The sequence below is a fragment of the Mauremys reevesii genome, linkage group 1 (genome assembly GCF_016161935.1).
Source record: "Mauremys reevesii isolate NIE-2019 linkage group 1, ASM1616193v1, whole genome shotgun sequence".
NCBI lineage: Eukaryota > Metazoa > Chordata > Testudines > Geoemydidae > Mauremys > Mauremys reevesii.
In genome coordinates, this window is record NC_052623.1 from 213,031,725 (window position 1) to 213,055,557 (window position 23,833).

Genomic DNA, 23,833 nt, shown 5'->3' on the forward strand with positions numbered 1-23,833 from the left:
CTTTGATTTGGGAAGTAGTCCCTGAACCCTCTGTGATTTGGGAAGTAGAGGCACTGCTTGCCCCTGTTCTCCTGATTGGAAGCAGGATGCCAAGAAGGTGGTACAGAGAGAGTAGGGTCATGGTCCTCCGCACTCTACACTACCCCTCAGAGCTGGGCCAAAATAGAGGGGTCAGCAATCTGCTCTATTCTAATGATGGAGCAGATTTTGCATGTCCCATGTGTGTGGAACAAATGCAGAGATATTGTTCATTACAGGCAGGCCCCTTCCTCAAGGATGTGTTTTAGTATCCACAATTTACTCTTAAATGATTAAGGCACCTAAGTTCTTAGTTTAGCCACAGTTTCTGAGCCATCTTGAACACTGAAATCAGCTCAGTGCTAAATATGGCCTTAAGGGCTTATTTGTCTTTAGTTCTTAAGCAGCAAGTAAGAACAGTGCCAGTTCTAATAACCCTTAACTTCACTTTTCTCTGAGAACTCAGCTGGAGAGTTCCAGTGCACACAAGCCAACATTCTAACTTTGAAAACACAGAACTCATTTTTCTTTACCCACTGCACCACAGGGGTGTTGTGGGGATTAGTTAATGTCTGTACACAGCTTTGAAAACAAAGTGCTACAAAAATGCTAAATATAAATTACCATCAGTTGGATTGTTTTTCCTTTCTCAGTGAGAACTATAAGACAAACTAAGTTTCACATTCCTTCCTCCATCCATTTTTAAGTTCTGGGAACACACACAAAAATAACTGGACTATGGAAAGAAAGTGTATTTTGTACTCTACCCCTTCCACTTAAAAAATGATATGAAGAGATTTTGCTCAAATTTTCCAAAACCAAAGTTAGAAACATCACCCTTAAAGGAGAGTTGAGAAAGTTATGAGCAACTACAAAAGAGTAGGTTGATTGGAAGCTGGGACTTGGTTTTAAAGGGTATGTCTACACTGCAGTGTAAGCCATGGGTTAATGGGAGTCAAGTCAGCGGTCCCTGGGTTTGAGAACCCAGGGCTTGTCTACAATAACTGCCAACCCTAAGTTAAGAATTTTTTAACCCAGGTCTCAAATCAGGGCTCTGACATCCACAATACAGTTGAAACCTGAGTTCAACCAACTGTATTCCACACTTCCTAGCGCCCTCCAGAAATGTGATTGCTTTGTTCGTGGTACAGTGTGGGAAAACTTGATCATCCATCCATGCAACACGTTATAGGAAGTTTGAATGGCCTGCCAGAACATCCTCTAAGTCATCAATTTTGTTAGGTGTGCTTCCAACAATGGAAGCCAGCAAAATGGAGAAGTCACCATTTCAATAACTTCTTCTGTTTGGGCTTTCAATCCTGTATCAGGATGCAGGCAGAGCTTCCATGAGACACTGATGGGCAGTTCGGTGGTGTTTTCTCACTCACAAAAGGCATCTGACAGAGCTAATAACAGAGCAGGAGGAGGAGGAAGACACAGACATGGCACATGTGAACCGGCTGATGCTGCTCCTGACACTCAGTACAGCTGCTGATGCCCCCTACATAGATGAGCTCTTTGGAGCAGGGCCACAAGCACAGACTGGTGGGATCACATCATCACGCAGACCTGGGATGACAAGCAGTGGGTCCAAAGCTTTTGCATGAAGAAAGCTACATTTCTAGAGCTTTGGGAGCAGCTTGCCCTGACCCTTCAGGGTAAAGACACATGGATGAGGGCAGCCACGCCAGTCCAGAAGCAGCTTGCTATAACTGTCTGGAAGCTGGCTACCACTGCCATCCAGTCTGGTGCTGGAAAGTTGACTGTGGAGGTTTCGGAGGCAATCAGGAATATGGGGAGCCCTAAGAAGGCAGGCATAAAAGATATTCCTGAAGTAAATTGCTGGCTTTGAGAAAATGGGGTTTCCAAACTGCACTGGGTTTGCCCTCCTCAAGATACACAAGTACATAAATCACAAAGAGGACTACTTTATCATTACCCTGGCCCCCATGGACCACAACGGCAGATTTATGAATGTCAGTGTTGGCTGCACTGGAAACGTTCATGATGCCAGGTTTTCCACCAACTGGGAGTCTATGTTCACAGAGAGCCTGGGACACTATTCCCACCACAGGACATTGTCATAAACAGAGTTACTGTCCCCATTGTTTTTCTGGGGGACCCCATGTACCGCCTTTTGTCTTCTCTTATGAAACATACCCTGATCTCAGAGGCCCTGGCAAAGGGAGGTTTAATTACACTGTGAGCAGGTGTAGAGCAGTGGCTGAATGTGCTTTTGGCAGACTGAATTCTGGCTGGAGATGTCTGCAGACCTATTTGCATTCCAAGTGTCATCAATGCTGTCCACATTACTGTAATTTGCAGTGCTCTTCACAATATTTTTTAAACCAAAGGTGAGCCATTTCCCTATGACAGCTATCGGCTGCTGAATCGGTCAGAAAGTATACCTATCACAGCTAAAGCTGGATGCATCCAGGCAACAGAAATCATAAGTGCTTTGTGCTCCCACATTATGGACTTGCATGGGCCAACAGAACATGGAGAATAGTACCTTTATGTCTGTGCTTGTTTGGTGGAGGCGGGCATTGATTGTTTGTGTGGGAAGGGGGGTTGATTGCCATGCATTGTGCTTTTGAATGACATGACTGCTTAAGGAATGGGGGGAGGGGAACAGTATGTCTTGATGTAAATAACTGATGTATGGATTGACGCTTATAGCTGTATTGAGACATGAGTTTTGCATACAACCTCTCAGTTGTCCCTGCCCATGTGTTTACCTTTATTATTTGAAATTCACATTATATGATGTGTTGCATGATAACAATAAAATGTATTTATAAAATAAAAACCTTACACATGTATTGGAAAAGTACACCATTAAACCACTGCCTGGCAGGCTAGCACACCAAAGCACTAGCAACACCAAAAGCTTTAAAAGTAAACAAGAACAAAGTGCATAAACAAGTGCAAACAGTTAAACTATGTACAAGACACGCTCCCCTCACTATTGCGTGCCCCCTACTCCTTCCTTCCCTTTTCCCTTCCTTCCACATTTGCCATGCGCTTGGTGCCGGGGCAAGAAGGTGGAGGCATCCATGGGGCAGGGGTTCAGCATGAGGACTGCATGAGGTACATTTGCCCTGTCCAGCTGCTCATAGGGCCCAATTGCATGGGCCACCCAGCCATGAAGTTGTCCAAGCTGTTCCTGGAATGCAGGCCAGGGTACTGCAGAAAGGATTTGGGCCATGGTGCAGGTGCAGCAGGAGCCAGGACTCTTGCAGACATTAGAGACAGCAGCTGCTCAGACAGTTCTCTCTGTTGTGCTCTATCTTCCTCTCTTAATCATCATTCCTGTTCCAGGAACTGCGAAGTGAGCGCCTGCTCCTGCGCCGCTACCCTGTCCTCAAGCCGCAAAGCTACCCTGAGCCTTCTCCACTTGCCTCCTGCATGTCTTTCCTCTTGCCACAAACCCCTTTGCCTTTGGTACTCGACCTGTTTGTCGGCCCTGTCCAGAACTTCAATCACAAGTTCATCCCAGAAACGCTTCCTCTTGGAATGGTTCATGAAGGTACAATTGATGAGCCAGGCTTCTGCGGTGCGGGCGAGCTGTGGAGGTACTGCAGCCTGTAGAGGTCGAGGGGCCTGCAATAGGACAAGACACTGAGGGTTACTGTCTCAAATGTCTCAGTGCAGAGGCACAGAAACAATCGTTTTGGACTTTCAAGGACAGAAAATGTTAAATTTTGAAACTGAACTTCAGTGTATTGGCAGAGGGCTGCTTCAGAGCTCCCTGGACATAGCCAGGTTAATCCCAGTGAAAGAAGTGCTGAGAGAATGGTATATTAAAAATTAAAACTTTTTTTTTTAAAGTTTTTCAGTGAAATGGAGTTTGGGGGGAGGTTGGTGGCTGTGCTACATAAGCCTTCTCTATCACTTCAGGCTTTGCACATTCTGGAGGCCATACCAGTTCTTGTGGTGCCCGACTGGCAAAGAGGGGTGTTATTCCAAGCTGCTGGTGAAAAACCAGATGTGTCTGTCACTGAAGTATTCAAATGTATGCAGTGGTGCTGGAACTAGGGGTGCTGGTGTGCTGCCGCACCCTCTGGCTTGAAGTAATGATACCAAACCCCAAAGACATGGTTTCCATTATCAGGACCCCACTATAAAAATTGTTCCAGCACCCATGAATGTATGATGGCTGAACAGCATATCTACGAGTAGAGTGGGCTGGTGAGCTACTAAGGTGGCCCTGGAAAATACACCCTTCCCTGAAATGTGACTACTTATCTGGAGTTCCTGCTACAGGAAAAGTCTGCAGCTATCAGCACCTGGGATTGGGTCAGAATTCATGAGGGAATCAACAGGATACGGCATTATCTTCCAAATGGTTTAGTGCCTCCCCATGGCTTCCGATACAGTCTGTTAGGACTGCCTGCAAACACACAGAACTCTATTGCCATCCCCTTTTCACCCGGCAAATTGCTGGACTGAATTCAAACCCCAGTCGTATTTGGGACTAATGATTTCATCACCCATGGAAAGCCTGGACTGCATTTAACAGAAATGGACTACATGTGAAAATGGACAACATTTGAACCTCCCCCCGTACAGTTCAGTCTTTACAGGTGGCTTGTTACACTCTTGGGCTGGTATTAAGCAGCGTGCATACAGGGAATGTAATATAAGATTCTCATTCTAACAAACTAGAATGTACTAGCAAAACTGTGTGCCTTAAATATTCTCTTTTACATGCTTGTTTTACTGTTTGTGTTTCCCAGTCTCGTTTTTTAATTCCCCATGGTGGGTGGAGAGTGAGGGGACGCCAAGGTGCTGTCATGCAATCCGCCATTACATGCTGCTACCCACGGCTTATATCTTTTGCACTGGTTCTTAGAGCAGAAATCCCTCCTGTTCCTATATTAATAAACACAAAAATGGAGCCAGAAACTTACCAGGCTTTAGGTAGCTTTGCCCTCTTCCATTTCTGATACCAGTCCTGCGATGAACTGTTCCTTTGGTTGGGGGATCAAAAAGCTCCTCTGGGTATGGCCCCAGGATGTGCTGCAGCTGCTCCTGCAGCAAAGCCTCCTCTAGGACCCATTTTGTTAGCAAAGTCTTTTTATTTGCCACATTTGGTGCCTGCTTGTACCCATCGATTCCCATGCTGGCTTCTCAGGCCAGCAGGACGCCATCCCAGCTGATCAGGTCATTGTGCACCGCTGGTGGCTCTGTGCTTGGCGCAGTGCCCCACACCCAGTCAACTCATCATAAAACCGGCACGATGTCAGTGAGTTGCCAGAGATGCAGTTGTGGTCCCTGGTTTTCAGGTACTCAGTCTTGTGCCACTGAATCTATTCTCTGCATTGGTCATGGTCCGTTAAATTTCCAATGCTGACATCATCTTGGCTATTTGTTGGTATGAATGGTCAATCCTGGTACTCTTACTAAAATCCACTGTATAGCCAAAATCTGGCTGTGCTCTCACGACCACGAAGTAACACACTTTGTAATGGATTTCTTCTAGTTGGCATTCATTGCAAATGCTGAAGGTTCTCCTAACGTGGATTTGCAACTCAATGTTCAGAATAAAATAGAAGGGTTAAACGCTAAACAGCTGCACTGGAACAAGGGGGCTGCTTCAATTTCCCTGGAGTTAACTGGTGATTTTTGGAAGAGAAAGGACAAAGGAAGCCATCCCATTGCATTGTGGGATACTGTTGGAGGACTCCAAGAACCCAAGTCTGTGGAGTGAGGGAAGGCTGCGTCTACAATGTAAAATGATAGGGCTTGAAACTTGGGTCCAACCTTAACTTGGGCTTTGACCCTCTACCATCATGGGGTCCTAGGACCCTGGGTCTGAGCCCGAGTCCAAGAGATTTGTGTATAGACAGAAGGGGGGTTAGGGCTTGAGCCTGAGCCCAGGCTTACATTGCAATGTAGATATGCCCAGAGACACAGAACACTTACAAACATATGCTGTCATCCATGCACTAGAGATCAACTCTGATTAACTATTCTACAGATTTAATAAAACATCCAAAATGTAGTTAGAGAAAACAATCAGCTATACTTACTGAACACTTGTTTGCACACATATTCCTGCTATGTCTAGCAGAATTTCTGACTACAAAAATAGGCCCTGATTCTGAAAGCTGTTCCACATGGGTGGACCCCGATGCACGTTTGACCCACCTTAACTTCCCTGTGTCTCCATGCAAGCACAGGGGTCTGCCCATATGGAATCACTGGCAAGACTGGGACCATAGGGAGTACAATGACAGATATAGTTTTTAAGTGTTTTTGGCTGACCACCATGAAAAAAGAAAAAGAAATGGGGTTTACATATTCACAGACCACAGTGATAATGAAATACTTTTGATTCCAACAGTAACTAGGGAGGATGCTAAACAGCAACTGATAAACATTTTTAAACATGTAGGACCAGTAGCTTGCACCCAAAAATATCAAAAGAGGCTGAGGAGCTGAGGTGCTCTCTGAACTACTGATGTTGCTTTTTAACAAATCTTGGAATACTGTGGAAGTTCTAAAGGACCAGAAGAAAACTAACGTGCCAAAAATTAAAAAGGGTAATGGGATGAACTGGGTAACTACAGATCAGATTAATCTGACATCAGTTCCAAGCAAAATCATGGAAAGGCTCAGATAGTATGGAATTAGTAAAGAGCTAGAGACAGCAGCAAACTAATGCAAATCAATATAGCTTTGTAGAAAATAGGTCTTCTCAAAAACATTTCAAATCTTTTTAAAATTAAATCACAAGTTTGACAAAAGTAACTGTGTTGACATAATAGACTTCAGTAAGGCATTTGACATATGATATTCTGATTAAAAATGTAGCATTATATAAAATCAATGTAGAACATAGTAAATAGATTAAAAACTGGCTAACAGACCCATCACAAAACACAATTACAAATGGGGGATCATTATCCAATGGGGGCATTACAGTGGGGCCTCTTAGGCAGACACCTGTACTCTAAGTTGTCCAAAGTAACAAAATTAAAAGTCAGAGTGTTATATAAAACTGTATGGGAAAAGGTACAAAAGGGAGACAGAAAAACTGAATTAGTCAAAACAAGAGCTGACTGATACCACCCAAGGATGGTGTTAAGATCAGGACTGGTGAACAAGATGAGAATGGAATTGGAAGCTAATGAAGCAAAACTGAAGTGTCAGAAATTAGGTCTAATTGCTGGACCAAATAATAAGGGGATGAACTATTTCCCCCATCATTCCCTTTTGGAGTCCTTAAAAATAAGACTTCATGGATCAACATTTTTGGAGGCTGGGTGGACCAAAAGGAACAATCTTCACCACCATGGCTCCCACCACTATCTCTTGGAACTCCAGGAGCCACTGTGACACTATTGGACTTTCACCCTTCTGATCCTGAGAGATGTCCTGCCCACACTGGGCCAGAGCGAAACCCACATGATATCAGCCTCTTCACTGGCCCCAGCTAAATCATCTGAAATGTGAGATTTGGGTTCCTGCTGTCATTCCTATCGTATGTGTCCTTTTGCTTCCCACACCTTATTTCTTCTCTTTCCTCTCTTTTTGCTTTCTGTTTAATAAGAACTTGGCTTAGCTGGCCAAGACTGCATTTTTTTGCAACATTGCTGAGAGCCAGTAATCAGAGAGGCAATAAAAGCAGTATCTTAAACAGCCCGATTCTGATATGAGTTTTCTAGGCCTTGGAGTGGCTGATAAGACAGTGTGCTGTGCCTGTGTTTCTTCAGCTGAAAGGTTCCAAGTGCGAAAGTCAGTGCCAGAGACAGAAGCTGCATTTTGTATCTTTGCAGTTCTTTTCTCTCCTTTTGTGTGTGTTCGTCTTGTTGTGTCTTTCCCCAAAAAGGACATTTTTACTGTCTTTAATATCCTCTAAAAGACTGTCAGACTGGGTTTTTTTCCCTTATAAAAACTCTCTACATCTAAAGGGAAAGGGAACAAGGACCGTTCTTAAAATAAAAGCCTTACTTATTACTTTACATTTCAAATGCTTTAACTGCTTTTCCTTCTTTTTTAGTGACAAAGAGTCCTGTGGCACCTTATAGACTAACAGATGTATTGGAGCATAATGCGTCTGACAAAGTGGGTTTTCACCCACGAAAGCTTATGCTCCAATACGTCTGTTAGTCTATAAGGTGCCACAGGACTCTCTGTTGCTTTACAGACCCAGACTAACACAGCTACCCCTCTGATACTTCCTTCTTTTTTGTAGCTTTAATAAAAGATTAATAAGATTTTTAGTGGTGTGTTTGCCATTGTAAGCAGGCTGAGATCTCTGTGCTCAAAAAACAGAACCATGTTTAAATGTTTAGAGTTGTACAGTGAAAGGATGAAGTAGACCCCTGTGACTCTCTGAATTAATTTAATACCATCAAAATTAACACAACAGATCCCACAGGGATCAGATCTTGGTCCAATGCTATTCAGTATCAATGGTCTGGAAGAAAATATAAAATCACTGCTGAAAGTTTTCAGGTGACACAAAAATTGGCAGAGTTGTTAATCATAAAGACAGGTCAGTTCTACAGAACAGGTAAAACAAATAATAAGCTGGGCATACTTGAACAGCATGTGTTTTAATATAGCTAAATGCAAGGCCATGCACAGAATCATAAGACTGGAAGGGACCTCGGGAGGTCATCTAGTCCAGTCCCCTGCACTCATGACAGGACTAAGTATTATCTAGACCAGTGGTTCTCAAAGTTTTATTTTCATGGACCACTTGAAAATTGCGGAGGGTCTCAGCGGACCACTTAATGATCTTTCCAAATGTTGTTTGTACCATTAGCTAACTACTGTAAAGCACTTTGGATAAAAGCGCTCTATGAAAAAAAAACCTTAATAATAAACGGTTTTTTTGGTGCTACAAATAAAAGCACACAACTCGTATTTTCATATCAGTAGTCTTACCTTTCTAATGTGATGGATGTGCCCTCTATCCCACACCGCAGCAGCCCCCAAGCTGGGGCTGGGAAGGAGTGGGAGGTCTCTCCCTGGCAGCCACAGCCACAGCTGGGGAAAGTCACCTCTTTCTCTGGCTGCCGCAGCCCTGCACGTCCCAAATTCCCCCACCCCCTTTTCTCACCCCACTGCCCACTATTCCCCCCAAGTCCACCACCTCACCTTACGTGTGTGTCTTCTCCAGGGTCCAGGCACCTAATTAGTGGAGCCATGTCTACATGGCTCCACTAATTAAGTAGGTGGCCCTTCATTCTCTCGTGTGTGGCCACCCAGACGCATACCTTAGAGGGAACTATCCGCGAACCACCTGAATGGAGTTTGGTCCACAGACCACAGTTTGAGAACCTCTGATCTAGACCATTCCTGGCAGGTGTTTGTCTAACCTGTTCTTAAAAATCTCGAATGATGGAGATTCCACAACCTCCCTAGGCAATTTATTCCAGTGCTTAACCACCCTAATGGTTAGGAAGTTTTTCCTAATGTCCAACCTAAACCTCCCTTGCTGCAATTTAAGCCCATTGCTTCTTGTACTATCCTCAGAGGTTAAGAAGAACAATTTTTCTCCCTCCTCCTTTAACAACCTTTTATGTACTTGAAGACTGTTATCATGTCCCTTCTTAGTCTTCTCTTTTCCAGACTAAACAAACCCAATTTTTTCAGTCTTCCCTCATAGGTCATGTTTTCTAGACCTTTAATCTTTTTTGTTGCTCTTCTCTGGACTTTCTCCAATTTGTCCACATCGTTCCTGAAATGTGGTGCCCAGAACTGGACACAATACTCCAGCTGAGGCCTAATCAGCGTGGAGTAGAGTGGAAGAATTACTTCTCGTGTCTTGCTTACAACACTTCTGCTAATACATCCCAGAATGATGTTCGCTTTTTTTGCAACACTGTTACACTGTTGACTTATTTTTAGCTTATGGTCTACTATGACCCCCAGATCCCTTTCCACAGTACTCCTTCCTAGGCAGTCATTTCCCATTTTGTATGTGTGCAACTGATAGTTCCTCCCTAAATGGAATACTTTGCATTTGTCCTTATTGAATTTCATCCTAATTACTTCAGACCATCTAGGAATCAAGAATATAGGTCATATTTATAGGATGGGGGATTGTGTGGGCCAAATTAGGGTCAACATTTAACAAAGAAGTTTGTGTTTGAAACCACAAGAGTATAATCACATGAACAGTGTATCATAGCATTAGTACAGAGGTCCCCAAACTATGGGGCGCCCCTTAAGGAGGCACAGAGGGGGGGTCCAGCTGGAACCTGGGCCAGCTCCCACCGAGCCAGCTCCCACCGGGTCACCCAGTTCCGCTCCTGGCCCCGACTCCAGCTGCTGGCCCTGCACCCGGGACCCTGGCTGCCAGCTGTGCACCTGGGGCCCCGGCTGCTGGCCCCACACCGCAAAGTAAAAAGCTTGGGAACTACTGCATTAGTAGTATGCCTGGAATAATACTGTGTCTGCCTACAGAGATGTTTCAAAGATTATCCAACTATGTATGAAAATCTATATTCTAGTACTATATTTAATTGGTGATCATACTCATCAAGGTGAATGGCCTAAACATTTAAAACATTTTAAAGAAAAAAACCTTATAATTAGCCTTCTGACTCTTGACAAGGAGTCCCATTCTCCCCCAGTCTGATCTGGAAGGAAAAAATTAAGCCACAGATCATCCTAGGAGTGCACCTTGTGTGACCCATAGTTACTAGAAGCATAGTTACTAGAAGCATAGTTACTATGCCGACACCACTCAACATTAAGATCAGACAAGATCACTTTACAAGGTAGCATGAAAAACACTGCAAAGAGAGTCACCGTGGGGGGACATTGGTTTGTACCATCTACACAATTACTAAGTAAATATTTTGTATAACATCCAAATGCTTTCAAAAATAATTTAAGGAATAAAAAATTCAGGACCTCAATTCCTAGTGTCATTACATACACTTAACTGGCAAGAAGACTATCCATGATGTCATGGGGAATTTTGCACATATAGAGTTGTAGGGCCAGTCCCAATTAAACTTCACCTTGATTTTCTGTAGCTAATCATTTTGAAGGAGTTGATATTTTTTGTACGATAATCTGCACTAAATAGATTCCACTGAAATCTTTTTTCTTAAACTACACAAAAGGAAAGGTTTCTGTTGTATTCTTGGAGCCTTAAAAACAACCAAATTGTTTTCCAAGTAGACTTAATAAAACAGGTAAAGTCGTGTGCTTCCCAGTTATCAAAAGTGATTTTTTCAATGGCACTATTTTTATCCATTACATAGAAAAACTCAGCAGATTATAATCACCTCAATAGCATCGTCGTACATTTTCCTTGCCTCCGTGTCCATTTTGTCTGACATCAGCCAGGCCTTCAATAAGTATTCATAAAAACTGTCTCCCAGCCCGCCCACGGATGTGTGATCTATAACAGAGAAAAAGAGAATAAAATGTTGGGGATTTAAATACAGTACCACCTTGGATTTATGCAGGACAAAATTCTACATTTTGTTTAAGCCCCTACCAGTTTCAAACCGTCATTATTTTAATCCAGTTCAGCAGCTATTTCCCCTCAAACCTTTTATTTCATTTTCTTGGAATCTGTCCCACAGCAGGCTTTACAGTTTTCCTACTGTGCATGTTCAGTATTCCTCATTCTGTGTCACTTACAGAGTAAAGCTGACCCTTCCATGTCACAGATCTAATGTAAGGAATGTTTTGGCTCCATTACACAGAACTTAATCTTTTCATTGTTTGTTGTTGTTGCTGTTTTAAATAAATAAGAACGTATACTCTCAGATTCAATAGCAGGGATATAATTGGAACATGTAGCTATATAAATTGTTCAAACCTATAGGGAATCTGTACTTTCAAGGACATTTTTATTATTCATCATGAAATAATAACTTACAGAACCTTCAAAATGTGCCAAGATAAATACTCATATTCATATTCTTTCACAGTTAAATTGGTGACTACTTTCCTTTGCAGCATACAGTGCAAGCCTTGTTCTGTTATCTCAGGCATGCACTGTTCACTACATTGTTAGTTGTGCTTTCTTGCATATCTATTAGAATCCAACATCAATGAACGCTGGGTTTCCTTAAGTACATACACAGTGATCCTTACTGTGATGATTTTCATTTCAAGGGCTGCTTATCCTCAGAAGTCACATTCATCACATTCAAATGCATGTTCACATGTACCCACAGACGGCACGGTAAGGACATCAGAGAATACCTGTGAGAATTTGGAGAATCTACATACATAATGCATGCTGTTTTATATTGGGGACTCTCCATGTGTACCTGCAGGGGCGGCTCTAGGCATTTTGCCACCCCAAGCACGGCAGGCAGGCTGCCTTTGGGACCAGCGGACCCTCCGCAGGCATGCCGCCGAAGGCAGCCTGCCGGCCTCCCTCGCAGGGACTGGCAGAGCGCCCCCAGTGGCTTGCCGCCCCAAGCACGCGCTTGGCGTGCTGGTGCCTGGAGCTGCCCCTGTGTACCTGTGTCAGACTACGAGTTTTACTTTCAGTGTGGGGTTTGTTTTCCTTCTCTGCTGTCTTTTACCTTCATATTAAGCTAAAACCCACAGGAGGTGACAGAAGCTCTTGCCAAGGAAATTAAAATGAATAATGAGAGTTTTTTAGGCTATGTCGACACTAGCACTTTTGTCGGCAAACTTTTGTTGGTCAGGGGTGTGGAAAAAACACCCCTCTGACTGACATAAGTTACACTGACAGAAGCGCCAGTCTGGACAGTGCTATGTTGGTGGGAGATGCTCTCGCCCGACATAACTACTGCCACTCATTGGGGGTGGTTTAATTATGTCGGCATAGGGCAGCTACACAGGAGACCTTACAGTGGTGAAGCTGCAGCAGTACAGCGGTGTTGCTGTAAGGTGTGTAGTGTAGACATAGCCTTAGTTACATAAATAAAAAGGGAATAAGGAAGGATGAGGTTGGGCCGCTACACAATGTGGATGGGAAGGAGATTAAAAATAATCTAGGTATGGCCCCAAAACTAAATGAATATTTTGCCTCAGTTTTCAGTAAGAATGATAATATAGAGCATGTGCATTAAGACAGTATGGTTGATGGAAATGAGTGTCTATAACTGGAAATTACCACACGATGTTGAAGAAAAACATAAAGAGCTTAATGTGCTCAAACTGGGGGGACTGGGTAATTTCATCCCAGAATACTGAAAGAACTGGCACATGAGATTGCTAGACCAAGAACAAGGATTTTTAATAAATCTATCTGGGAGGTAGTACCATATGACTAGAGAACGGCTAATGTTGTACTTATATTTAAGAAAAGGAAAAAAATGATCCAGGCAATTACAGACCTGTTAGACCATAACAGGGTTCAAAAAAGAACTAGATAAATTCATGGAGGATAGGTTCATCAATGGCTATTAGCCAGGATGGGCAGGAGTGGTGACCCTAGCCTCTGTTCGCCAGAAGCTGGGAATGAGCAACAGGGGATGGATTACTTGATGATTACCTGTTTTGTTCATTCCCTCTGGGGCACCTGGCACTGGCCACTGTCGGAAGACAGGATACTGGGCTAGATGGACCTTTGGTCTGACCAAATAGGGCCATTCTTATGTTCTTATGTTCTCAGTAGCATGAAAGGTTTTAGAGCAAATTGTGAAGAAAAGAACAATTAAATTCACAGAGGTAAATGGTAAAGGGGATGGAACGCAACATGGGTTTAGCAAAGTCAGATCATGCCAGACTAACTAGATTTCCTTCTTTGAGAAAATAACATTTTTTTAGATAAGGGAAGTCAGTAGATCCAATATATTTGGACTTCAGTAAAGTGTTTGATGTCCCCTGTGGGTCCGGGGACAGAACAGGCCCACTGTTCCTCCTGCATGTCATAAGAGGCAACTAAAAGGGGGCTGCCTGGAGAGGGATGGGCTCTGCCAGGTTAGAAATTTGCCCAAGACACACCATATGATGAAGAAGTCAACGATGTCCATACCGGATTGATTGCAGCCCGGGTTAATATTGACCATGCCATCCATCTCCCACCAGGGCAGACGTGACAAGTATACTACTGGTGTAACCCCAATAAAGTCTATAAAGAGGGTCTGTGGAAGATATAACATCACCATAGCCACATGGAATGTAAGGACATTGAGACAAATAAGGAAGTTGAAAGAATTCATGTATGAAATGGAACAATACACCTGGCACCTCCTAGGAATCTCTGAGGTCAGACAGAAGAACTTTGGAGAGGTACTAACGGAAGAAGGCCATGTACTCTATTACAGTGGAGAGGACAAACATGTAAATTACATAGGATTTTCTGTGCATAAAGATATCAAGAATTTAGTATTAGGATGCCGCCCAATGTCCAGCAGGCTTATTTCCATCCATCTAAAGGCAGTACCATTTAATATCACAGTGGCACAAGTCAACACCCCTACAACAGATTATGACAATGAGCAAATTTAAGATTTTTACAATCAGCTCCAAGACATCATTGATAAGGTACACAAGAAAGATATCTTGATTGTACAAGGAGATTGGAATACTAAAGTGGGTACTGACACACAGGCAGATTGGCAAGATTATTGTGGCCCTTTCTGTAATGCGGTAACCAATGAGAGAGGATTGAGCCTTTTGGAGTTTGCCAGCTATAACAATCTGGTTCTTTCAAACACATTAGGAGCACATAAAGCATCCAGATGATCAACATGGCACACACCTAATGGTCTACATCACAGCCAGATCAACTACATCATGGTGCAAAATCGATTTCATTCTGGGATTAACAGAGCTAAAACAAGGAGTTTCCCCAGTGCTGATATGGGAAGTGATCATGACCTTGTGATGCTAAATTTTTGACTGCGGCTAAGGAAAATCATCAGGCCAAAGCTCACCAGAACCAAGTTTGACTTAGAAAGACTCAGACACTGAAACATTGCAGAGTAATTCCAAGCAATGGTCGGTGGAAAATTTGCCCTGCTGCTTGCTCTAGAGGAAGACATAGAAACAATGACCAACAATTTCAACGCTGTAATGAATGAGGCAGCAATGGACATCCTTGGGAAAAATCGTAAGAAGACAAAACCATGGGTCACAAATGAAATACTACAACTGTGTGACATTAGAAGAGAACTTAAGAGAGACAAGAACAGCACTGAGGGAGCTGATAAATTCAGAGCGATTGGCAGAAAGATCAAGAAAGGAATGAAGGTGGCCAAGGAGATATGGATTGAAAAACAATGCTCTAAAATTGAAGAGTGTATCAATAATAAAAATAGCAAACGAGACTTCCAGGTTGTAAAAGATCTGACAAAGGAAAGATGGACCAAAGCTACCGCAATTCAAGACAAAGAGGGGAACAGTCTTATAGAAGAAAGGGACATCATCAATAGGTGGACAAACTACTGCTCTGATCTATACAACCGCCAGACAAATGAAGATCCTAGTATCTTAGACAGCCCAGATTCAACAGAGGAGGATCACTTTCCAATACTATGTGAAGAAGTGGAGACTGCTGTGAAATCACTCAAGAATGGAAAGGCTACAAGTATTGACAACATTCCAGCCAAATTGATGAAATTCGGAGGAGAAACAGATGTACTCACCAAGGTCTGCAACAAGATCTGGCAGACCAGTGAGTGGCCCTCCATGTGGACACAGTCACTAATAATCACTCTGCCAAAGAAAGGCAACCTGCAATTGTGTCAAAATTATCAGACCATAAGCTTAATTAGCCATCCCAGCAAAGTGATGTTGAAAGTCATATTGAACAGACTGAATCCACAAGCAGTACTTAAAACACCAGTAGGACATCTCCCATGTCTTTGTTGGCTTCAAGAAGGCATTTGACAGAGTATGGCATGAAGCTCTCTGGGTAACCATGAAGAAGTATAATGTTGGTCGTAAGCTTATTCTTACCATTAAACATCTGCATGCCAAGGCCAGCAGTGCAGTTTTTGTCAATGGCACAACAGGAGAGTGGTTTCACACTACTGTTGGAATCCGGCAAGGCTGCCTTCTTTTGCCCATACTAGTCAACATCTACTTGGAGCGCATAATGACTGATGCCCTAGAAGATCACATATGCACAGTTAACATTGGGGGGCGAACAATCTCAAATCTTCAGTTTGCTGATGACATTGGTGGCCTGGCAGGCAGCGAAGATGAACTTGCCAACCTTGTGAAATGATTGGATGAAACCTCTGCAAAATATGGCATGGAAATCAGTGCAGAGAAAACCAAGCTGATGACAAACAAACGTGATGGATCAGCTCACATACCACTGTCAGTGGACATGAGCAGAAGACAGTGAAACAGTTCAAGTATCTGGGGGGCAATCATCACTGATGAAGGATCCAAGGCAGAAATTCGGGCAAGAACTGTGCAAACAACAGCAGCAGTGGCAAAGCTAAAGCCAATTTGGAGGGATAAGAACATCTCCCTGGAAGTCAAACTGAAACTGCTGCATGCATTGGTAACCTCCATTTTTCTGTATGTGTGCGAGACATGGACCCTTACGGCAGAACTTGAACAGAAAATACAGGTAGTAGAGATGAGATACTTCTGTAAAATCCTGGGCATCTCCTACTTCGACCATGTCACTAATGAAGAGGTCCGCAACATCATCAGCCAATGCGCGCTGGGTCATATAAAGACCTCCTGACGACCATGAAGAAGCACTAGCAGATGTGGTACAGCCATGTAACAAGATCATCTGGTCTATCCAAGATCATCCTCCAAGGGACAGAACAGGGAAAGAGAAGAAGAGGTAGACAGAAGAAGAGATGGACTGACAACATAAAAGAGTGGACAGGAATGGACTTCGCAGAGACTCAAGCACCGACACACAATCATCGGGGTGGAGACAATTGGTTGACTGCTCATCAATGATGGTGCCCCAATGACCAATGCGGTTATGGGAGTGATGATGACGACGATGATGATAGAAGTGTTTGATATGATACCACATAGGAAATTATTAGTTAAATTAGAGAAGATGTGGATCAGTACAGACATTGTAAGGTGGATAAGGAATTGACAAAAGGGGTGAAAGCAACAGGTTATGCTGAAAGATGAACTATCAGACTGGAGGGAGGTTACTAGTGGAGTTCCTCAAGGATGGGTCTTGGGACCCATCTTATTCAATATTTTTATTAATGACCTGGGCACAAAAAGTAGCAGTATGCTAACGAAATGTGCTGATGATATCAAGTTGGGAAGCATCACCAATACAGAGGAAGATCAGAACATTACACAGGAAGATCTGGATGACTTTGAAGACTAGAGTGACAGAAATGGGATGAAATTCAATAGCAAAAATACAAACCTATGTATTATAGTCTAATAATAAGAATTTCTGCTACAAGCTGGGAGACTCATCAATTGCAAGTGACACAGGAGGAGAGAGACCTGGGTATGTAGGGTGATCACAGGATGACTATACACCACCAATGTCCTGTGACAGTGAAAAAGGCAAATGCAATGCTAAAATGTTAGGCAAGGCATTTCCAGTAGGGGTAGAGATGTATTAATGCCATTTACAAGGCACTGGTAAGACTGCATCTGGAATACTGTGCACAATTCTGATCACTCATGTTCAAGAAAAAGTAAACTGGAACACATGCAAAGAAAAGCTACTAGGATGATCAGGGGAATGGAAGGCTTGAGAGGAGACTGGAAGAGCTTGGCTTGTTCAGTCTAGCAAAAAGAAAGCTGAGGGGGATATGATTATGCTGTATAAACACATTAGGGGGGTAAATACCAGGAAGGGTGAAGGACTATCTAAGTTAAAGGATGACGTTGTAACAAGAACAAATGGATGTAAACTGGCCATGAACAAATTCAGGCTGGAAATTAGAAGATTTTTAACCATTAGAGGGATGCAGCTCTGGAACAGACTCCTAATAAGAGTTGTGGGTGCAAACAACTTAGTTTTAAGAGAGAAGGGGGGCACATTTATAAGTGCAATTGTATGATGGAGTTGCTTGTGATGATGGGGGGAAGGCTCAACAGGCCTGTGGCTTACTTCTGGTTTATGTCTTATGTTACTAAAGCTCATGCTTCAGGGTTTCAGCTGGCCACTACAGAGGTCAGGAAGGGATCCTTCCCACCCTCTGCAATGTATTCTGGGAGGTTTTTTATCTCCTTCCTTTGAAGCATTCGGGATGGCCAAAACTGGAAATGGGATAATGGGCAGCACTAGCCAGGGCTCTGAGGTGGCACCAAGCATTCACTTTCTCAGGTGCTTGGTTGGCTGGTTCTTGGTCCCATGCTCAGGATCTAACTGATCACCATATGTGGGGCTGGGAAGAAATTTCCTCCCAAGTCATATTGGTGGTAATGTTGGGGGTTTTTCACCTTCCCCGTAGTGTGTGGGTGCAAGTCACTTGCCAGGATTATCTGGGTATACCTCACTTAATACCCTACCATTGTGGGGGCCTCAAGCACTGGTGCACCTCAGTTCTTCCTATTCCCTGCCTGTGACACATAATAGTCTAGTCTCCTGCGGGTCTCCTTTACTTTTGTCTCATTTCTGTTGTTGGGCTTAATGTGCAGGTAGTGTTGGTGTCTTGTGATATACAGGAGGTCAGATTAGATGACCTCATGATCCCTTCTGGTCTAAAACTCTATGATTCTGTGACAGGGCTAACAATGGAGAGTCATTCATTCAAATGGACAACTCTTGGAGAAAGAGATGGTTATTATGGTGGCAGTGTGTATGGATCTGTAACAGTGTGAATTACACAAGTGCAAAGAGCAGTGAAAGCAAGTACCCTAAGAAGAGAAAAGCACAGAGAAAAGTCTCAATGGTCTTTTTGGGAAAGGAATAGTAAAAAGACAGACTGGGGAAATGAATTATGAACAGCTGAAGAAAAATTGTCTGGTTGGGCTATGCAAAGAAAAGCAGCTCAACTGTTGCTGAGGATCAAACAAAGCACAGCTAATATTTGCTGTATTCTCAGGACCACAAGAGAAACGATGGTCCACCGCCGCCAACATAAATCTTTTCCGCCTCTGGGTTGGCATAGGTAAGGGCACTATGATATCCATCATAAACAATCCTGAAAAAGTAATGAATGGATGGTGTGTGTACATATAATAAGGTCTGGCATCACACACTGAATGAGGAAGATGATTAAAAAAAATAAAAAATGAGGCAGGGGTCCTGTGCAAAAATAGTATCTGATCATGTAATTAAAGACTGTATCATAATGCATATGCACAAGGGGACTGATTTTTTCTCTTTTTTATAGCCTAAATCAAAGCATATCTACCAGATATGTGCATCTATGACATTTCTCATCAGTAAGGAATCTCTCTTGCACCTTGTACAGATCCATTATTCCCAAAGGACCAATACACCTCAGGATCACCACTCCTCACAGCACTTAGATTTCTTTATAGTGAAAAGAAGTAAAAGTTTATATAACAAAGAACAGCGATCCAAGAACAAGCAAGCAAAGTCCTGGAAACAAATGATTACGTATAAAATAAAAACATAAAACATCTTCTAGACCCTAAACTTAACTACCAAGACATTGTCATGTCATATAAAGTAAAAGTTCATATTCTTCCAGTGTATTACAGCCAAGCTTGGCTGTGATCTTCCATTCACGAGTCAAGTTGTGCTCTTGCCTCTTCAGTGGCTGTGACTGGTGGGTGACTGGGAACCAGAGGCAGTCAGGCTCAGTGAGTCCAGAAATTCTTTGGGAGAGGGGAGTGGAAGGGACAGGAAAGTCTGAGGCACGTGCTCCTGTTCTGATCTTGCTTCCCATTACCATCTTCTACCCCTTTCCCCTAGCTAGTCTCCCCTACCCTTGCTCCCTCCAGGTTAGAGTTAGAAGCTAGGGTCAGGGCACCTAGCAGTTCTGTTCCTTTCCCTACTTCCATGGCCCCTTTTAGTGGGTCCCTGAAAGTGTGTGTGGTAGGGGGCAGGTAAAAGGACTCTCCAGGGTACTGGGGGGCACATAAATTTACTCCTTCCTCCCCATCCCAGTATTCTCTAGGCAGTACTGAAGAACCCATATTTTATGGACTAATGGGGGATTGGGGATTTCATACAACAAAACATTATTAAAATTGAACATCTCAAAATTACAGTGCATAAATGTATTCATTGTTCAATGACAAGTGTACATAATTAGGGCCCTACCAAATTCACAGTCTGTTTTGGTCAATTTCATGGTTTTGTAATTGTAGGGGTCCTGACCCAGAGAAGAGTTGTGTGTGTGTGTTGGGGGAGGTTATGGTACTGCTACCCTTACTTTTGTGCTGCAGCAGCGGCTGCTGGCAGGGAGCCCAGCTCTGATGGCAGAGCCACCACCAGCAGCAGTGCAGATGTAAGGGTGGCATGGTATGATATTGCCACCCTTACTTCTAGGCTGCTGCCTGTAGAGCTGGGCCCTCCATCAGTAGCTGCTGCTCTCTGGCCGCCCAGCTCTGAAGGCAGCACAGAAGTAAGGGTGGCAATACCGTGACTCCCCTAAAATAACCTTGCAATTCCCCACAACTCCTTTTTGGGTCAGGTCCCCCAATTTGCGAAACGCTGATCTCCCCTATGAAATCTATGTAGTAGAGGGTAAAAGCACACAAAAGACCAGACTTCATGGTCTGTGATGCATTTTTCATGGCTATGAGCTTGGTAGGGCCCAACCCGCAGTTTGAAAACCACTGATGTATAGGGCCCTACCAAATATAAGGCATTGTGTCGTGGTGGCTCTGGTCAGCACTGCCAACCGGGCCGTTAAAAGTCCCATTGGCAATGCTTCCAGGCTAAGGCAGGCTAGTCCCTACCTGTTCTGACACCACGCTGTGCCCCAAAAGCAGCCAGCAGCAGGTCCAGCTCTGCACTCCCACTGACTGGTTCCTGCAGGTAAGAGCTGCACAGAGCCCCTTGCGCACCTCCACTTAGGAGTCAGACCTGCGGCTGGCCACTTCTGGGGCGCAGCATGGTCCGCGGTGCCAGGACAGGCAGGAAGCCTGCCTTAGCATCCTCATTGCGCTGCTGAGTGGGAGCCACCTGAGGTAAGCCTGCGCCCCAATCCCACGTCCCAAACCCCTGCCCCAGACCTGATCCCCTCAAATCCGGAGTCCCTTCCTGCACCCCAAGCCCCTCATCCCCAGCCCCACCCCAGAGCCCTCCCCCCTCCTGCACCTCTACCCCCTGTCCCAGCCCAGAGCCCCTCATTCCCGGCCCCACCCCACAGCCCTCCCCTGCACCCCAACACTCTTCCCCAGTCCTGAACCCCTCCCACACCCCAAATCCCTCATCCCCAGCTCCACTGGGTCATGGGCAACAACAATTTTCTTCAACTGGATTGCCAGAAAAAAGTTTGAAAACCACTGCTGGACATAATGAATGGTAACAAATGTATACAGTGAGCCTGATTTTGCTTTGTTTGAGAGAACTGCATCTCTTTGCTGCCAGATCTCTGAGTCTTTTCCTGTACAGCCTCTTGAACATGGCTCAGTATTTAACTCACATTAAGCAGCAGAAAGATAAATTTGCTGGCAGAAAAATGGTTCATATAATTTGTCATTCACAGGATCAATGTTAATAAAACTGAGATTCTACTGAATTGCTAAACCCAAGCATCCAAAAATCATGTCAGGCCTCAAAAAATGAGATTCTTTAAAAAAAAAATTTCATTCATTTTATTTGCCTTTTAGTTCTGGGCCCTTAGGGTGCACTTTGGTCACATTTTCAAGCTTTCCTCCACAACCATGAGACCTAGAAACTACTTTTTAAAAATGTATTACGCACATAACCACGTGAATCCAGGAGCTGGGGCTTTAAGAAAAATACCAGATATCATGAGCCTTATGATGAAATTGCATGAGTTGGCAGCACTGTTTAGGTCTTGTCTTCGCTGAAGTGAAAAACACAGCTCTCTGATCTTTGACAAATACCTGGTTTCTCAAAAATTGAGTTCTTCAGCAATCCCTTAGACAAATGAGGGATTGTTGACAAAGGTACTGCTTCTCTGACCCCCACTCTGCCTGTAGCTGCCCCGACCATGTATTACAGGGAGAAGCAAACTTAGTGAAGCTTGGAGCTGAGCTGTTGAGATGCCTGCAGTTCTCAGCTGTTCTGCTCTGCTCAACATATCACCTGCTTTTAAAGGAGAAGAGCTGAGAGCTGCAGGGCTATGAGGCTTCTAACTTTCTCGCTGCTACACCCTCCCTGGCTGGAGCAAGAGGAAAAAGATGGCAGGAGCAGCAAAGCTATCAGCTCTGTTCTTGGTGCCCTTCTAAGAAGTATTACTGGAGGAAGGAGGGGACAACATATGAGGAGGCATATCTCATGGATGTGGGGAGAGGAATTTATGGGTGAGGAGAATGGACATGTGGCAAATATGGTAGGGGAGATTCCAATAATCATTTTATGATCCACAGCAATTTCAGCATTCTTGAATATAAACATAGCTGCCATGGTGCCTCTGGAAAATTGTAGTTTTGAGTCATTCATGCTCCATTCTTTCATGTAGGTCCTGCTCCTCAGCCAGACTACATGTTCGACGGTGCACTGCTGTCTCTCCCTGTGGTTGAGCCACAACTCAGACGGATGCAGATTGTCAGCTCAACCCAAAACATGTTGTTTATATTTTCCTTGGCAGAAAACCCTGTCAAAATCTATCTTTTCTCAATTTTGATGAAAACTGATTTTCTGATAGGTAAGTATTTTGTTAGAAAATTTGTGACCAGCCCTTACCCAAGTAGTCCTGTATATACATCATTCCATAGAACCAAAAAGAAAGTCTCAAAACTTTTGATTTCTCAGGTTTGTAATGGTTTATAGGATGGATCTTGATGCTGTGCACTAATTGAAATCAGAACTGTATTTACTATAAGATCCTTTAATGCACTCCTCTGGCATGGTGGAGCTATTCCCAAGCAAGGTATGTTACACACAGTGCCACCTGGTGGCTGAACAGTATAATACAGTTTATCATTCCATTACAGAGGTGGTGGTGGTTTTTTTAATTTCAGAAGTGAGAAGGGGTAGAAGGAAAGCGGGATAGAAAGGGGTAGAAATAAAGGGGTAGAAGATGGTAATGGGAAGCAAGATCAGAACAGGAGAGCATGCCTTGTGAGGTATCATTTGAAAACTAATAACTCTCTGGTCAATAATATCATGGGGAAATGTGTATAGCAACATTATGTGTAAAGTTATGAGAATAAGCTGAAATTATGACTGACAAGTCTGGTACCAGACAACCTGTTTCTCAAGGACAAGGAACAAGGTGACCCCTCTAGCCAGGTGTCAGAAAAGTTGATTGTCAATCACCTGTCAAGTGGCCATTCTTTGTCAATGAAGGGGTACAGGAACAGATTGATCTGCATTTTAACAAACAACAACATGGAACTTCTTAAACCAGGAGACTCCATGTCTCTGTTCTCACAGCTGGAAGGAACTTTATCTACAGGGAACCTTCAGGAAAAAAGCATTTCAAAGAGTGACTGGACTATAAAAGTGAGGGGGCAAAACCATCCCAAGGTATTCCAGCTCTCTCCATAACTCTCTCTTTTTCACCTAAGAAGACAAAGGAATCAGGCCTTTGACTTTGTGAGAGATCCTGACTCAAAAATTCAGACAGCAATGTTGCTGGGAACATGTGGGAAGGATTTTACCTTGAATCAAGTCTAGCTTGTTAAGTTTTAGGCACTAGAAAGTGTTTTATCTTTATTTCTCTTGTAACCATTCCAACTTTAATGACTTATACTCACTTAAATTTTCTCTTTGTAATTAAATAAACTTTGTTTATTTTTTAATCAAAACTAATCCAGTGTTGTGTTTCAATGGAGCTATTTGGTAACTCAACTTAAAAGAGCAGGCTGTTGCATATTGACCCTTATAGGGGCAATT

The 23,833-nt window shown here is 43.5% G+C and overlaps 1 protein-coding gene across 1 annotated transcript in view; it reads right to left on the bottom strand.

Moving 5' to 3' along the window:
- The window catches only part of MAN1A2 (mannosidase alpha class 1A member 2), a 288,333-nt gene that overhangs the window by 21,193 nt on the left and 243,307 nt on the right, over window positions 1-23,833 (bottom strand). Inside the window, exon 9 of the mRNA XM_039529767.1 lies at window positions 11,277-11,392. Coding sequence (XP_039385701.1) covers window positions 11,277-11,392 — 116 coding nt within the window. The remainder of the gene's footprint in view (window positions 1-11,276; window positions 11,393-23,833) is intronic.